The sequence below is a fragment of the Narcine bancroftii genome, chromosome 1, assembly GCF_036971445.1.
Source record: "Narcine bancroftii isolate sNarBan1 chromosome 1, sNarBan1.hap1, whole genome shotgun sequence".
Taxonomy (NCBI): Eukaryota; Metazoa; Chordata; class Chondrichthyes; order Torpediniformes; family Narcinidae; genus Narcine; species Narcine bancroftii.
In genome coordinates this window covers 144,823,438-144,842,302 of record NC_091469.1, presented here as the reverse complement: position 1 = coordinate 144,842,302, position 18,865 = coordinate 144,823,438, and the positions used below count along the sequence as shown (strand labels likewise).

At 43.1% G+C, this 18,865-nt stretch overlaps 1 protein-coding gene and 1 long non-coding RNA gene across 2 annotated transcripts in view; one reads left to right on the top strand and one right to left on the bottom strand.

Moving 5' to 3' along the window:
• The first annotated feature begins 2,137 nt into the window (after window positions 1–2,137).
• LOC138745439 (uncharacterized) overlaps window positions 2,138–18,865 on the top strand; it is a 57,133-nt gene continuing 40,405 nt past the window's right edge. The window contains exon 1 of the mRNA XM_069902513.1: window positions 2,138–2,205. Coding sequence (XP_069758614.1) covers window positions 2,167–2,205 — 39 coding nt within the window. The 5' untranslated portion in view covers window positions 2,138–2,166. The remainder of the gene's footprint in view (window positions 2,206–18,865) is intronic.
• The window catches only part of LOC138745398 (uncharacterized), a 41,670-nt gene continuing 26,673 nt past the window's right edge, over window positions 3,869–18,865 (bottom strand). Inside the window, exon 3 of the long non-coding RNA XR_011346252.1 lies at window positions 3,869–3,951. This is a non-coding gene — a long non-coding RNA (uncharacterized lncRNA). The remainder of the gene's footprint in view (window positions 3,952–18,865) is intronic.

Sequence of the window (18,865 nt, the reverse complement as noted above, 5' to 3'; positions counted from 1 at the left end):
TAATAAAAACAGCTTCTTTGATGATAATAATGATAAGTTTATGCTCATACACTTAAGTACAGAGTACAGATGCACCAATATTCCTACTTAATCCGGCCAAGCAGGTACATAGGATACACAAAAGACTTATCCGATGCATTAAATGACAACAGTCTGGAAATCAATAATAAATATAAAGGAGTGATAGATAAAGAATTGATAGGGGTGCTTGAGGAGATTCGGTAGGTCATCGAAGACTTTCATAAGCTTCTACAGGTGTATTGTGGAGAGCACTCTGGCTGGTTGCATCGGGTATAGAGGCGCCAACTCTCAGGACAAGAATAAACTCCAGAGGGTTGTTAACTCAGCCTGTGACATCACAGGCACCAGACTTCACTCTGTTGAGGACATCTACATGAACCTGTGTCTTAAAAAACCAGCCTCTATCCTCAAAGACCCCTACCACCCAGGCCATACTCTCTTCACTCTGCTACCATTGGGAAAAAGTTACAGGAGCCTAAAGACAGCTCAAGGATAGTTTCCTCTCTGCTGCCTTCTGATTCCTGAATTATCAATTACACATTGCCTTACTTCTCATGCACTCCTTTTTTATATATATTAAGGTGGTTCATAACATGAATGTTTGCAAGGTGATGCTGCTACAAAACACCAAATCATGTGGCTTGTTCATGACAATAAATTCTGATTCTGATATAAATACTCACAGTCACAGTTTGTGTTTGCAAAAAAAAAGTGGAGTTTTAACAGTTCAGGTCTTTTGGTGGTACTGGAGTAGTTTATAGTTAGAGAAGTAAGGGGAGGTTCAGGAGCCTGAGAGCCATTAAATATGAACTGATCTTGAATCTGGAGGGGCCAAACTTCTCTTCTCTACCTTCTTCCCAAAGTGAGAAGAGGTTGGGACCTGAGAGATGGGGTCCTTTATGATCCTCATGGCCTTCCTGAGGTAGCACTCCTCATAGATGTTTTCAATGGATAAGAGGTTAGAGCCTCTTTCTGTAGCCTCCTATCTATCAGGACAATCAAATAAACAACCCAGACACAACCAGTCAGTATACTTTCCACAGTGCAATTGATAGAAGTTAGATAGATCTCCTTCAGCAATGCACTGATGTTCCAGCTTGGATTTTGAACTGAAGTCTTCAAGGTAGAAAGCACAGCCTTTTATTAATGTATAATCTGACTATATCACACTCGCAAACTTTAAGGGTTGGGAATGCACAGTTCAAAGTGGCAAAAGTTACCAGATTTTAAAAGTACAATGAATATGTGCCTTCAGTATTGAAAACAAGGTCAGTAAACTTGTTGTTCGTCATCTATATCTATTCTGAAGACATCTATGTGAAACTCTTCCTTTATCACCCCCATCACAACCTGGTCACAACCTCTTCTCGCTGCTACCTTTGGGCAAATGTTGCAGAAGCCAGAAGCCTAGGACCTCTTGGATCAAGAGCAGGTTTTATCCAACAGCTATCAGGCTCTTGAACCTCTCTGTACTACCCCAAACCTAATCATAAGCTAGCTCATGATCATCAAAAGATCTCTTTGCACTATTGAAGCAGCTCTTTTTCTTTCACTAAACTGCAACTGTGAATATAAATCTCTATCCTTTTTATACTTATTATTTATCTTTCTGCCTTGGGATTTTGTTGAAATTTATGTCTACAATTGTTGTTGGTGTATCTTACACACCTGTTTGACTACAAGACGTAAGAATTTTAGTGCATATGTACATTGTACTATGTATATGACAATAAACACTCATTTCTCATTATTTGTTACATTCATAGTTTGGAGATCTTTTCTTCTCACTGATTCCAGAATTTATGGAGACACAATTCATGCCAAGCTATGGTCAGGAAACATTAAAACGAGCTTGGTAATGAGATATCTGAGCTGTGGAAAAATAAATCATAACTTAATGGAAGGACTTTCATGTTTCTGATATAATTGCCAACATCCCCTATAGCCAGTTAAGTGTTTCAAAGTCTCGTCAACTTTTCATTGCACACAGCAAGATCCTGCAAACATACTGGTGACTGGGTAATCTGATATTGGTTGAGGGTAGACATTTGTTATGTCACTGGGGACAACTTGGGAAAAGTATTTTAATGAGTGAGTGATGTAATGACAAGGATCTTACTGTCCAAGAGGGTATTGGAAACAATCATGGCTTTCAACAGCAATCAAGAGAAAATAATTTTCAGGGTAAGGGTATGGGAATGGGAATGAGTGGATTCATTTCCCCTGTAATTAGATGATGGAAAAGACCAGTCATTAGTAAAATGATACTACCCTTGCACAGTTTTAACAGCATTTTTTCTCCTTAAGACCGCAGATAGGTTGACTAGCCTGGATAGCATGCAATAAACAATTCAATTCAGTTCAAAAAGGAGCTGACATTGATTCAATAGCCAATGGCCTTTTTCCCCTCATTGAAATGGCGATCTTTTGAATCATTCTGAGGACAGAGAGCTTAAATTTAAAATAATATACGATGATCTCAAAATTGGAATTAGAAGTGTTTCTGTGTCACTCTTCTGTGAAGGTTGTGTAAAGCAGTCATTCCCAACCCTTTTCTTTTTAGCTATGGCTTACTTTGGACTTTGCTCAAAGTTTATGGGCCCCCTTCCCTGTGAAGCAGTCAAGTACTTCTCTCCAACCGACTACACAAAAAAATATATATTTATATAATGTGAGATGAAAAGAATACAAGGCTTTTACTTAAATGAGCTGTGCCTGCCAAGGGAGCTGCAGGTCCCCCTTTGAGAATGGTTGGTGCAGAGGGCAGGAATACCAGTTGCCAGTTTCTGAAGGGTGTTGCACATTTCCTGTGCAATGCCACAGCACGTCTGATGTTGTTGGCTTTAGAGCAGCGTTCCCTGCTATTGTGTTGCCAGATTTCACAGGACTCAGTGGGTAACATGGGAAATACGGTACACAGTTCTGGAAGAGCCATGTGTGAGCAACATTCTCCCATTTACTGGAGAGTGTATTTTTTAAAAATTTAGAAATATAGCACAGTAACAGGCCATTTCGGCCCATGCTGCTCAATCAACCCAATTAAGCTACAACCCCTTGCGTTTTGATCAGTGCGAGGAATCCAGAGTATCCCGAGGAAACCCACGCAGACACGAGGAGAATGTACCATCTCCTTACTGATAGCACTGGTTTACTGATGCTGTAACAGTGTTGTGCTAACCGCTATACTAACTGTTTCTCACTGAGTGGATGCTGAAATGAGAGGAGTGCTTCAAGGGGTTAAAGGATTGTGAATAGGCTGGTCAAGAACATTGGAGCAGAAATAGAGCATTAAGCCCTTTGAGTCTGCCACGCATTCAATCGTAAGTTGATCCATTTTCCCATGCAACCCCACTGCCTGGCTTTCTCCCCATAACCTTTGATGCTCTGTCTAATCAAGAACTTGACAATCTCTCCCTTAAATACACCCAATGATAGTGTCACATGAAGCATGTTACTTCTGCAAAAGAGACACAGTTATCTCTCAGGGCCACAAATAAGTGCTGCTGGTAGGATATTGCTAGGGACGTCCCTGTAATATAGAGAGAACAGACTTGAAGTGCCCCTGGGCAAGACAGGTAAATGTCTGCATCCATTCTACCATTTCTATAGGTTGAAATAAAATTGAATAAAGTGCGTTGAATGCGATTTTTGGACAACCTCCTTAACACAGCAGCAAGCAACAATCTGCTCATTGAGAACACTGTTCAACCGCCACTTTCTGAGATCTAGGTCACCATTGGTTTAATGCAATTACTAGTAATTAAAGCAATGCAGTATGGAACAAGCCCTTTGGCCCAACTCATCGATCTACCCTCAGCCTTCCCTGAGTTAAAAAAAATAAACCGACCTTTTCCTCAATTTTCCATGCTGAAAATGTCCGCATAATTCTGTTCAGCACTCTCTCCAGTGCAGTCAAGTCACAAGTCTCTCCTGTAATGCAGTGATCAGATGTTAGACATGACCTAATTTCCATTCTATACAGTTCAGCATAACTATATTAGATGATAGACAATAGGTACAGGTGTAGGCCATTTGGCCCTTCAAGCCAGCACTGCCATTCCCTGTTTTCTCTCTCCCTCCTTTCTTAAAAAGTGGGATAGCATTAGCTGCCCTCCAATCTGCAGTAACTGATCATGAATCTATAGAACATTGGAAAATGATTACCAATACATTCACAATTTCTAGAGCCACTTCCTTAATTACCCTGGGATGCAGACATCAGGCCCTGGGGATTTATCAGCTTCAGTCCCATCAGTCCACCCAACACCATTTTCTGTCTATTATGAATTTCCTTCAGTTCTTCCATTACCCTAGGTCCTCTGTCCACTATTACATCTGGAAAATTGTTTGTTTCTTCCCTAGTGAAGACAGATCCAAACTACCTGTTCAACTCCTCTGCCCTTTCCTTGTTCCCCATAATATTTTCACCTGTTTCTGTCTTCAAGGGCCCAATTTGATCTTAGATATTTTTTTTTTCCCTCTTCACATACCTAAAGAAGCTTTTACTCTCCTCCTTTATGTTCTTGGCTACCTCACCTTCGCACCTTTCTCCCCTTATTACCTTTTTAATGATCTTCTGTTGCTCTTTAAAAGTTTCCCAATCCTCTGGCCTCCAGCTCATCTTTGCTATGTTATACTTCCCGTTTATTCTTATACTGTCCTTCACTTCCCTTGTCAGCCACGGTTGCTCCTTTCTCTCCTAAGAATATTTCTTCCTCCCTAGAATGAGCTGATCCTGCAACTTCTGTGTTATTCCCAGAAATACCTGCCATGGTTGTCTCACTGTTGTCCCTGCTGGGGTACCTTTCCAGTCAACTTTTCCCAGCTTCGCCCTCATGTCTCCATAATCCCCTTTGTTCAACCATGATATTGACACTTCTCATTTTCCCTTCTCCCTTTCAAATTGAAAATTCAAACACATCATGTTATTGTCACTACCTCCTAATGGTTCCTTTACCCTTGACTTTCCTTTATCAAATCCAGTTCATTACACAACACTAAACCCAGAATTGCCTTCTCCCTGGTAGGGTCTAGTACAAGCTGCTCTAAGAATCCATTTGGGGGACACTCCGCAAACCCCCTTTCTTGGGGTCCAGAACCAACCTAATTTTCCCAGTCTACCTTCATGTTGAAATCCCCCATAACAACTGTAGCATTATCTTTGCAAATTTCCAATTTTAACTCTTGATTCAGCTTGCACCCTATATCCAGGCTATTATTTGGGGCCCTGTAGATGACTCCCATTAAGACCCTACAATATCTCAGTTCCATACATACTGACTCTCCACCTCCTGATTCTATGTCACCCCTCACAAGCGACTGTATTTCATTCCTCACCAACAGAGCCACTCCATTCCCTCTGGACACCTTTTGATAGGATGTATAAGCTTGAATATTCATTTCCCAGCTCTGTCCTCTTGCAGCCATGAATCTGTTATTCCTACAACATCATTCTTGCCAATTTCCAACTGAGCCTCAAGCTTGTCCACATTATTTCTGAAACTTCATGCATTTATATATAATATTTTTAATCCATTACTCCCCTCCCCTTTCACATAGATTCCTATAACACTTGACTATAATCTCCGATCCCTTCCCAAGCTTTCATTCCCATTAATTAATTTGTCTTTCATAACTTTTCTTATTCTCTCTTTCCCTTTAACTCCTTACCTGAGCTCATTAAGTGTACAGCCCTTATGCTTTTTAAATTAACTTATTAATTTATGTGAGGAAGGGCTCAGGCCTGAAACATTGGTTATATATCTTTACCTTCTATGGATGCAGCAAGGCTTGCTGAATTCCTCCACCACTGCTATGTTTTACTACAATCACAGTGTCTGCAGACTTTTGTGTTTCACCCCCTTATAATCCAATTTGCAGCTTTAAAGATCTGTGAACGTGCTCCAAGGTCCTTCTTAACTTCCACACCTTGCAACAGCCTTCCATTTCTTGTTAATCCTTCTGCCTTGCTGCAAATCTCCAAATGAATTCTTTCACACTTACACTGAACATAGAACATTGGAACACATAGCCCTCCATTTTTCTTACATTCCCATGCCCGTCTAAGAGTCTTTTGAATGTTCCTATTGTACCAGCCTCAACCACCACTCCCAGCAATGCATTCCAGGCACCCATTGCAGGCATCGACAATTTATCTATCTCGTGGACAATTAAGAGTGTCTAATGAACCTATGAATCTGGTGTCACATTTATGATCAGATTGGTGAAGATGAGAGTTTACTGTCATTACATAATTACAATATACAGGTTTCAAACGTGTGCATAAGATTCACCAACTACAACAGCATCAATTAAATAATATGCCAACTAAAAAATAAATAATAAATATAAAAGTATTGCTAAAATGTCCGCACTTTGCACTTTGTGCAAAAACAGGTGATATTTCAGGCAGATTGTTGGATGGTTCTAGACTAGTTTATGGTAAGGTTCAGGCTAGTATGTTGAGGACAAAAGACTGATCGCTTTTGGGGAAAAAAAATGTTCCTGAACCTGGAGGTGCTGGTCTTCAGGCCTCTGTACTTTTTGTTTGAAGGTATCTGAGAGAAGAGATTGTTGCGAGGGTGATGGGAATCCTTCCTGAAGCTGGCTGCTTTCTTGAGGCAGCTTCTCAGGTAGATGGCTCCAATGGACAGGTCAGTGTGCAGCATGGACTTTCTGCACATTTCTGCATTCCTGGGCACTCCAGTTTCTAAATCAACCCATGGTATGGCTAGTCAGTGTACTTTCCACACTACATGTGCGGAAGTTCAACGGACTATTCGGTGACATGTTGAGTCTCCTCAGCCTTCTTAGAAAGTGGTGTGCCTTCTTCATAGTTGCCCTAATACACTGGATCCAGGAGAGATCCTCCTATATGTGGACCTCCTGTGATGAACATGACCAAATCTAGCAGCTTTCTGGGCTTCATTATCCATTCACATTTCCATCTCAGATTCAGATTTATTGTCAGTATACATACACGATATCACATATAACACTAAGATTCTTTTTTTCCTGTGGGTGCAACAGAATTACCAATAATTGGCAGGGCAAAAAAACCTGTACACATTGTAAACATGTAAACAAATAAAAAAACTCTAAACAAATAGTGAATGTAAACTGACTGCAATACAGAGAGAAGAAAAAGAAAAATCAATAAATTGCACAAATAAGAGTCTCTGATTGAGTTTGTCATTGAGCAGTCTGATGATGGAGGGGTAGCAGCTGTTCCTGAACCTGGTGGTGTGAGTCTTGTGGCACCTCTACCTCTTTCCTGATGGCAGCAGTGAGAACAGAGCATGAGCTGGGTGGTGTGGGTCTTTGATGATTGCTGTTGTCCTCCGATGGCAGCGTTCCCTGTAGATTTACTCAATAGTGGGGAGGGTTTTGTCTCATTTGTCACAGTGAGAATGTACAGATTCCTTATAGACAGCACAGGATTTGTGCCCTGGTCCCGATTGCTGCCATTGTACAGTGTTGGGCTAACCGCGATGTTAGCCGTGAAAAATTCAAAGGTTCCTGGTAGCTACAAGATCCAGGAATCCTTTATTGTTTTGTGATCATGCAAAAATTGTGATATTACACAAAATTTTCTTTGGTCTTCTGTAAAACTCTGCAATAGGAGATTTAAATTTAAATTTAAATTTAAACCTACAGCATGTTAACAGGTTATTTCGGCACATGAGTCCGTGCCACCCAATTTACATCCAATTAACCTACATTCCTGATACATTTCAGACAGCGGAAGGAAGCTGGAGCCCCTGTGGAAAACTCACACAGACATGGGGAGAATGTACAAACTCCTTACAGACAGCGCGGGATTCGAACCCTGGTCCCGATCTCTGGTGCTTTAAAGCATTGCACTAATCGGAATGCTAACCATGCCACCCCTGAAGCAAAAAGATAAGCATTCCCGCAGCCTCTGCAGCCACACAGACCTCTACAGGAGTTAGAGTTGTTGCAATCAGATCAGCTATGGTCCTCTTAAATGGAGAAAGTATGAGGAGTTGAGTAGTCCACTAGCATCCTTCTTTCAGACGTTCATACCTACACTTAAGTATGCGTAGGTATATCTGTGTATAGAGTTGTGATAGTACAGATCTATCACCAATGTACATAGTGTATATAGTTACTGTATCTAGACTGTCCTTACGGCGATTGGCTGAGAGCTAAGCCACGCCTACTGTCTGGGCCTTAAAGGGTTGTGTCCCTAGCCAGGTCGGATCATTCCGGACTGGTCGGCCACCTGTGAAGAGCTCCGGTCTTTTGCTAATAAAAGCCTTGGTTTGGATCAACAAGTCTTTGGTTCTTTCGACGAGCTCTACAATTTTATTAGCAAAAAGAATTTTTTTGAAAGGGATGGAGCGTTTAACTTGGCCAGAAAAACTTGATATCAACCCACAGTCAGCTACAGCCTTCAAAGCCTTTAAGTTCTGGCTGCTGAACTTTGAAAACTTCCTGAGATTCATTGAGGTGGAGGAGGATAACCAGCGTCTAACAGCATTGCTGTCTATGGTGTCCTTGAGAGTCTACGAGAACATCCAGGATGAGACCACTTACACCGCAGCCATAAAGGTACTGAAAGGACTGTATGATCAACCGGTGAACAGAGTTCATGCCCGGCTCGTGCTTGCGTCGAGGAAGCAACAGCCCGGCGAGCCCAGCAGGGCATATTTACAAGTATTAAAGGCATTGGGCAAGGACTGTAACTGTGTGGACAAAACTGCTGCCGAGATCACAAATGATCTCGTCCGGGATGCCTATGTGGCTGGGCTCAGATCGAATGAAGTGAGGCTGCGCTTGCTCGAACAAGGGGTAGAAAAACTAGAGGACGTGGCCCGGATTGCAATTACAATGGAGGATGCAGCCTTAAAGTCCACCGAGCTCTCTAGGGACTGGACCCCTCGTTCTGATGTGAGTAGAGTGCCCTTCTACCCTACCCCTGACGGCCTGTCGGCTGCTGCTACACTGCCCCCTGCGAACCCAAAATGTTATTTCTGCGGGAGGAACAAGCACAGCAGGTCCCAGTGCCCAGCAAGAAAAGCCAGGTGCCAGAAGTGCCTTAAAAACGGCCACTTTGCTGCAGTCTGTAGGTCTAAAATGGCCGCCGGCAAACACAGTGCCTCGTGTGAAGCCCAATCGCCGCTATCCCATTCAAACTCTTCTTCCCCAGAGCTCTCGTCCAATGAGAGCGAGGGCTCCCCTGCACGGCAACACCTGACGTCACGGAGACGCCGAACCCGGAAGGGGTAACCCACCCTCGCAACCATGGTGATGGCCCGCCTCTCCCCCCGTGCGGAACACTCGACGCTACCGCCGCTGCTGCCGCCGCCACAGCCGCCCCCGGGGCCGACGCTACCGCCGCTGCTGCCGCCACCACAGCCACGCCCGGGGCCGACGCTACCGCCGCCGCTGCTGCCGCCGCCACGGACGCCCCCAGGGCCGACGCTACTGCCGCTGCTGCCGCCACCACAGCCACCCTCGGGGCCGACGCTACCGCCGCTGCTGCCGCCGCCACAGACACCCCCGGGGCCGACGCTACCGCCGCCGCAGCCACCCCCGCGGCCAACCAGGTGCTCACCCTAGCGTCCATCGCTGACGACCGCCAGGGCCCGACCGCCGCGACCACCGACCTACCCACCGCCAATCGCGAGCAACTACAAACCCCACTACTTACCATTCACCCGCCAACGCCGCCACAACAGCACTTCCGGGAGGTCCTCCAACCTGCTCCTCGAGTGTTGACTACGTCATCCCGTTGCGTGACGTCATCCCGTTGCGTGACGTCATCACGCAAAACTCCCCTGTCAACTGCTTCAATAACATTAAACCAGCAATGCTCTCATCCCCTCACCAGAGCAATGGAACTGATTAAAGTGCATGGACACGACACCAATTGCTTATTTGACTCTGGGTCAACTGACAGTTTTATCCAGCCAGATCTGGCCCTCCGTTGGGGACTTGACATTATCCCCACTACCCAGAGGGTCTCATTAGCGACGAGGTCGCACTCAACTGAGATAAAGGGGTATTGCATCGCCACGCTGGAAGTACAGGGCGTAACGGTCACCCACTTTAAACTATTCGTCCTTCCCCAATTGTGCGCCCCAGTGTTGCTGGGATTAGACTTCCAGTGTCAGTTCCAAACGGTGTCCCTACACTTTGGGGGACCCCACGCCCCCCTCTCGGTCTGCCATCGCCCCACTCCCGAAGCACCCGAGCAACCTGCCCCCGTGCCCCGGGGCCAATCCTGCGGCCTTTCCACACTCCGGATTGCCCCGCCAGCACTCTTCGCAAACCTCACCCCTGGCTGGAAGCCTGTGGCCACCAAAAGTCGGCAATATAGTTACGAAAACAGGGAATTCATTAGGAGTGAGGTGCGTAGATTGCTGGATGAGGGCATCATCGAACCCAGTTCAAGCCCCTGGAGAGCCCAGGTGGTGGTTGTCAAGAATGGGGAAAAACTACGGATGGTGGTCGACTATAGCCAGACCATTAACCGCTTCACACTCCTGGATGCGTACCCCCTGCCACGCATCACGGATGTGGTGAACCAGATCGCCCAGTACCGCATTTTCTCCACTATTGACCTACGTTCGGCCTACCACCAGCTCCCGATCCGCTGCGAGGACCGACCATTCACGGCCTTTGAAGCGAATGGGCGACTATATCAATTTCTCAGGGTACCATTCGGGGTCACGAATGGTGTCGCGGTCTTCCAGCGGGAAATGGACAGGATGGTGGACCAGAACGGGCTAACCGCTACCTTCCCGTATCTGGACAATATCACCATCTGCGACCATGACGTGCAGGACCACGACGCCAACCTAGACAAATTTCTTCAAACTGCCCGTCAGCTAAACCTGACTTACAATTTGGACAAGTGTGTCTTCCGGACCACACGACTCGCTATTCTAGGTTGTGTGGTGGAGAACGGGATAGTCATGCCAGATCCTGACCGCATGCGTCCCTTAATGGACTTACCCCCCCCCACATACCCAGAAAGCTCTCAAACGTTGCCTGGGCCTTTTCTCGTATTACGCCCAATGGGTTCCAAACTACGCCGACAAGGCACGTCCTCTTATCAAGACCACCTCTTTTCCCCTCTCGACCGAAGCCACAGCGGCTTTCGATCGAATCAAATCTGACATCGCTGCTGCGACGCTGCACGCGATCGATGAGTCTGTCCCATTTCAAGTCGAGAGCGATGCATCCGACTTCGCCCTGGCAGCCACCTTGAACCAGGCCGGTCGGCCTGTAGCCTTCTTCTCCAGAACCCTCCAGGGTCCGGAGTGTAGACACTCCTCGATCGAGAAGGAGGCCCAGGCCATAGTTGAAGCGGTGCGTCGTTGGAGACATTACCTTGCTGGGAGGCGCTTTACACTGTTGACTGATCAACGCGCGGTCTCCTTCATGTTCAGCAACACCCAGCGTGGTAAGATAAAAAACGACAAAATCGCCAGATGGAGAATCGAACTCTCCACCTTTAACTATGACATCCTGTACCGGCCTGGTAAGCTCAACGACCCGCCTGACGCGCTCTCCAGGGGGACGTGCGCCAGCATACAGATGGACAGACTACGGAAACTCCATGAGGCGCTCTGTCATCCAGGGGTCACTAGGTTTGCTCACTTTGTCAAGGCGCGCAACTTACCCTACACAGTCGAGGAGATCCGCTCCATGACCCGAGCCTGTTCGGTGTGCGCCGAATGCAAGCCCCACTTCTTCCGTCCGGATAACTCCCACGTTATCAAAGCCACCCGCCCCTTCGAGCGTCTTAGCGTAGACTTTAAGGGACCCCTACCGTAATACCTACATCCTTATGGCCATCGACGAGTACTCCCGCTTCCCATTCGCTGTGGCCTGCCCAGACACCACTGCCACCTCAGTGATACAGGCCCTTCACAGTATTTTCACCATCTTCGGGTATCCCAATTCCATCCACAGTGATAGGGGGTCCTCATTCATGAGTGCAGAGCTGCAACAGTACCTTCTGGAGTGTGGTATTGCTTCAAGCAGGACCACGAGCTATAACCCACGCGGTAATGGCCAGGTCGAGAGGGAGAATGCCACCATATGGAGAGCGGTTACACTGGCTCTCCGGTCTAAAGGTCTCCCCACCTCTCACTGGCAGGAGGTTCTCACTAGTGCCTTACACTCCATCCGCTCCCTCCTATGTACTGCAACAAATGCCACCCCCCACGAAAGGATGTTCCTTTTCCCGAGGAAATCCGAATCGGGAACCACTGTACCGGCATGGCTCACCGTCCCTGGCCCCGTCCTTTTGCGACGCCACGTCCGGCACTCAAAGAACGACCCCTTGGTCGACCGAGTGACTCTACTCCACGCGAACCCACATTACGCATACGTGGAGTTCCCAGACGGGCGGGAGGACACTGTTTCGGTGTGGGACCTAGCTCAGGACGCGGTAGACCCAGCAAACCCCCCAACTCCTTATGCTCCAGGCCCCGTGCCGCAACAGAAGGACCAACAGCACCCCAATGACCCCGGCCACCCTGCCGACAAAACGACTGGGGAATTGAGCGACGGAGCAGTCGCACCTGACGAGCCCGCTGGTGACACCACTCCAGCGACCCCAATCCCGGCACCACGGTGGTCACGCCGGATGGTCAGACCCCCTGACCGCTACAGTCCTTGACCTACCCCTTCCTTTTCATTCTCTCCCTCGGTTTTGTTTTTTTTTTTCCCAGGGTCAATTCTCCAAGAAGGGGTGAATGTGATAGTACAGGTCTATCACCAATGTACATAGTGTATATAGTTACTGTATCTAGACTGTGCTTACAGCGATTGGCTGAGAGCTTAGCCACGCCTACTGTCTGGGCCTTAAAGGGTTGTGTCCCTAGCCAGGTCGGATCATTCCGGACTGGTCGGCCACCTGTGAAGAGCTCCGGTCTTTTGCTAATAAAAGCCTTGGTTTGGATCAACAAGTCTTTGGTTCTTTCGACGAGCTCTACAAGAGTGATGGAGATTCATAGTTATACAGTGCAAACAGGCCCTTTGGCCCAATAGATCTATGCGAACCAAGGTACCTTTCTAAATGAAGCCCATTTCCCTGTGTTTGGCTCATAACATTCTCTCCTCATCCTACACTGTACCTGTCCAAATGTCTTTTAAATGTACTAAATATACCAACCCACCTGGCAGATTATTCCATATACCCACGACCCTCTGTATGAAATATTTTCACCTTAGATCCCCTTTAGATTTTCCCCTTTCACCTTAAACCTATGCTCGCTCAATTTCCGTATCCTGAAAAAGCACACTGCTATTCAGGAGTAGGGTTCACTGCTCTACTCACTATACACCCATGACTCTGTGGCCAGGATCAGTTCCTATGCCATCTACAAGTTTGCCGATGCCACCACAGTTGTCAGCAGAATCACAAATGGCAATGAGGAAGCGTCCAGGAGGGAGATGGAGCAGATCTTTGATTGGTGTCAAAGAGGCAACCTTGCGCTCAACGCTAGCAAGACCAAGAAGATGATTGTGGACGTTAGGAGGGAATCAGGGAAACACGACCCAGTAAAAAATATAAATAATATTTTTTGTATTTTTCATTTTATTTACCTTATAAAATATAATAAAAAAGAATACATAATTTCATATTTTCTCCCAGCCCCACCCTCCTCCCTCCCTCCCCAAAAATGTAGGAAAGATAGAAGAAAGGAAATAAAAGCCTGGCTGATAATCATATAACCTCTTGAGTAATTAAATTTAAATTTACATAGTGATCTTGAACCTTGAACCTAAAGTGAGCTGGATCGGGAATGGCAGAATCAGTGGATGAACTCATAGCAATAAAATCCATATGAGGTTGCCAAATCTTATGGAATTTTTTTTCTGGTAGTATCTAAGTTCAAATCAAAAATATCTCCTAATAAAAATATTTTGTGATATTTCAAAACTTGCACCTTCATAACTCGTCCTAATAAAATACTTATATCTTCCTACGTTTTCACATTGACAAACTGCATGGAGAAAGGTTCCTACATCTTTATTAATCTAAAACATTTATCAGAACAATTTGAATTAATTCCATGTAATTTTTATGGAGTAAAATATAATTGATGTAAAAATGTAAATTGTATCATTTTGTATTTAACATTAGTTACACACTCATGACAGAAATTTGACCATAGTTCTTCTCGAATTTGTATATTTAAATCTCTTTCCCATCTCAATTTAGATTTAAATTGAGATTTAAATAAATCCTTTTTCTGCATAGTCTCTTGCAATTTTACAAACATATTAGTAATAAATATTTTGATAAACATATCAGTTATTAAATATTCAATTGACTTTGATCAGGTAATCAAAAATTCATCTCTAACTTTCTTTTAAAATATGATTTAAGCTGAATATAAGAAAAAAATTGTATTATTTGGTATATTACACTTATCTTTCAATTGGTCAAAAGTTTTTAAAAAAGCATAACCTAAAGAACAATCCTTTTCATTCTGCAATTATATCAAATGTCAAAATAAACATTATTAACCATAAAAGGAATTAAAGGATTTTGCTTTAATAACATTCTTGCCAACTGATAATTCTTCATTCTCCTTTCTACATGTATTCCATTCCATATTTTAAGTATATGTTTCAAAATCGGTGTATCAATTTGCCCTCTCAACAGTCTTTCATGCCATATATACAAAATAGGCTCAGAATTATTTTCTCCTATTTTATTCATTTCAATTTGTACTCATGCTGTCCCTTCATCAATCTGATAACAGCAGGGAAAAAAATTAAGTTGAGCTGCTTTATAATAATTTTTTTAAATTAGGCAGTCATATTCCCATGATCATATTTCCATGTTCATTATTCCAATGCCATCTGAGGCATTCTGTCTTGCCAAATAAACCTTCTTACACTTTTATTTAAATCTTGAAAAAACATCGTCGGTACAAAAATTGGTAATGATTGAAATAGGTATTGCATTCTAGGAAAAATATTAATCTTCACACAATTTATCCTTCCTATTAAAGAAATTGGCAAATCCTTTCATCTTGTTAAATCTTCTTTGATTTTCTTCAACAAAGATCTGTAATTTAATTTAAATAAATTACTTAAATTCTTATCAATATTAATTCCTAAATATTTGACCAACTCCTTTTGCCATTTAAATGTTGTCATTTTCTTAACTTGTGTGTAATCTGTCTCAGTCATTGCCATTACTTCACTTTTATCAACATTTCCCTTATAACCTGATATTAACTCGTATTCTGCCAATTGAACATTTACATTTTTTTAATCAACTTTCAGGGTTTGTTAGATATATTACATCATCTGCAAAAAGGCTAATTTTATGTTCTTTATCATTTATCTTAAAACCCTCAATCTCAATATCTATTCCAATTGTTATGAGCCCAGAGAACCCCAAAACCCAGCAGCAATAGATATTCACCAAGACAAGTAGTTACTTGAACAAAAATTGCTTTTAATAATCTTTATACATGAAGACAGAATCACCCTTTAACTTAACTTAACTAACCTAACTTAACCCCCTTCCAATTCTAAGGGCACGTGTGTGTAATGTGTGCATAAGTTCAGAAAAGTTCTTTGGTTCACAGCCCAATCTCACTTCTCATTCCTCCAAGTTCACTGGTTCCAGGCAATTCTTATACTGTGCACAGAATTTAACATTTATAAAGTTCACCAGACTATGGTGCTTGAAAGGTAAATGGTTACTGCTCAGGAAGGTTCTTGTCAGTTTTCAGAGAGAGATTTGTTGTTCCAGGACATCCACAACTGATTCCTTTTTAATCAGCCACTCCAGTGTCTAGCTGATGAAACTTTCCCCTTTCAGGGTTCTCCAGATGATAACCTCTTTCTTTCAGGTCAGCACAGAGTTCCTTCTTGTTTCACTTATTCCAAGTGAAACATTAGACAGCCAGTCCTCTCCTCTTGCATGAACCACAAGGGCTTTGACCAGGCCGTCTTCCAAATGGGGCTTCGCACAAGCTTTCCAGCTTTTCCTGTTCCTGTCCCAGCTGCCTCTGATGGCTGTAACATTGTAGAATTATCGATCTCTCTCTCTCTCTCTGAGAGAGAGAAAGACTGTTTGACTCTCTGCTTGCAAAACCAAATGACCCTCTTAGAAGAGCAAGCTCTACTCCAAACAGAAGGTGGCTCCAACAAATTCTTTCATCTGTTGCCTTTTGTAAAGAACAATCCATTAGTGAAGTCTCTTGGACACTCTCCAAAGTTCCTGTAAAAGCTGTTGAGCCGATATGTCTAGCATTAGCAGAGCTCCGGTATTTCAAATAAGATCTGTTTTAAAGTGTTTGTATGTAACATACTCCGACAAACCTTTCCCAATTTATCTCCCAAAAATATATAGATATATCACCTCTGCTAAAGGTTCTAGGGTGAGAATTCAACTTTATTTTAATGCTTAAAAAGCTTTCCCTTGTTGTTTGTTGTTGTTTGAATACTGTTATAAGTGATTTGCTTTCGCTATGGGCTATTTTTTAAAAAATGACTGGTTCTCCAAAAAAAACGTTTATCTGAAATGGGACCGGTCCCAACCATTTTGGATAATATGAGTTGTACTGCATAAATGATGAATAAAATTATATTGTACAAATCTATACCTCACATTAATTATGCTTAAAATACTTTCTCTACACAACTCAATCCAATTGTGCTCATCTATTTGTTTATTCAAATCTACTTCCTATGTTTGTCTTAAATTTTGAACACCTACTTTCTAAATGTTCTTTTTTTAACCAGCCTATACATTATTGAAATAATTTTTTTAATGTCTCCATTACACAACAATGACTCCATCTCTGTCCCTGCTGGAAATAACGGATCTTGACCAAAGTTTTCATGTAAGAATCTCATAAGCTGATAATAACAAAGTCTGATGTTCTCAGATACCCTGAATTTCTCCTTCATTCTCCTAAAAGTAATGAATTTGCCCATTTCAAAACAGTCCTCAATCTTCTTCATACCATGACGTTGCCAAATCTTTAAAGATTGATTTCCCATAAAAATGTGAATAAGTCTGTTTTGAAATACGGATTTTCTTCTTGACAATTAACCTCCTCCTTCTCCGATCTCTTTATCAACCTTATTCCAAAGCTCGATTAAATGTTTCAATATCAAAGTTTCTCTATTAATTAGTAACAATCTTGAATTCCATTTATAAATAAAGTCTTGTGGGTTTGTTTGTCCTATTTTACTAGTTCTATATTCACTCGAGCTGGAATCTTGTCTAAGTCATATATTACATTAATAAATCGCAACTGGGCTACTTTATAATAGTTCGTAAAGTTGGGGAGCTGCAAACCTCCTCAGTCATATTTCCATGTTAATTTTTCCAAAGAAACCCTTGCCATTTTCCATTACCATAAAAAAATGTACTAACACGAGCATTTAATTCCTTAAAACAATTTGGAGGAATTGCAATTGGAATCAATTGAAAAAGATTCTAGGAAAAACATTAATCTTAACACAATTTACTCTATCTTTTAAAGTAGTTGATAACACATTCCATCTTTCTCTTATTTTCTTTAATAATAATGAGTAATTTAATTTAAATAAGTTTTTTTAAAAATATGGTTCCACATATTTTATTCCAGCATCTGGCCATCTAAAATCAATTACTCTCTTGCATTGTGTCTAATCCCCATTGACTAAGGGTATCATTTCACTTTTTCCCAATTAACTTTATAACCAGATACTCATGTTCTTCCAATCTCTCCTTAAACTCAAGCCTTCCTAGCCAGTCAAAATCCTTGTGAACCTTTTCCCCACCCTCTCTTGCTTAATATCATCCTTCCCATAATGCGGTGACCACAACTCCAAATGTGGCCTAACCAATTATTTGCCCAACTGCAACATGATGTCCAACTAACAAAGACAACCATACCATCCACATTTCCGTCTCTCAGGGAACTACGTTCTTGACCATACCATCCACCTTTCTGACCACTCTGTCTCTCAGAGAACTACGTTCTTGACCATACCGTCCACCTTTCTGACCACTCCTTCTCTCAGAGAACTACGTTCTTGACCATACCGTCCACCTTTTTGACCACTCCGTCTCTCGGGGAACTACATTCTTGACCATACCGTCCACCTTTCTGACCACTCCGTCTCTCAGGGAACTACGTTCTTGACCATACCGTCCACCTTTTTGACCACTCTGTCTCTCAGAGAACTACATTTTTGAAATCCTCAGTCTCTCTGTTCACTCCTCAATCGCCTGGTTTGTCTTTCCAAAATGCATCCCTTCACATTTGCCTTCAGTTAAGTTCCAACAGCCACTCCCTTGCCCACTTTCCCAGTAGATCTAGATATTCCTGTAACCTTAGATGATCTTTGAATAATATTAGTTCAAAATTTCTGAGGCACTGTTTTGATATTTTTAAAATTTATTTTAGAGATACAGCACAGTAACAGGCCCTTCTGTCCCACAAGCACTTGCTGCCAATACACCCATATGACTAATTAATCTACAAACCCTACATGTCTTTTTAATTTAGGAGGAAACTGGAGCACCTAGAGGAAACCCATACATCTATGGGGAGAGCATATAATCTCATTAAAGATGGTTCCCGATTACAGATCTGTACCCGAGTACAGATGGTACTCTGGTGCTATAATAGCATTGTGCAAACCTCTACGCTAACCGTGCTGCCCTAAATATTGCAAAGAAGATCATCCTCACATGACAGTGTGTGGGAAAAGCCAGCTGGGCAGTGGGAGAAGTGGACATGAAGCAGTGCAGAAAGAGCTAGGCAGCAAATGATACCATGCTAATGCAAGAGAAATAGGAAAATGGCTGAGAATCATACCACGCTTAGACCTCCACTTT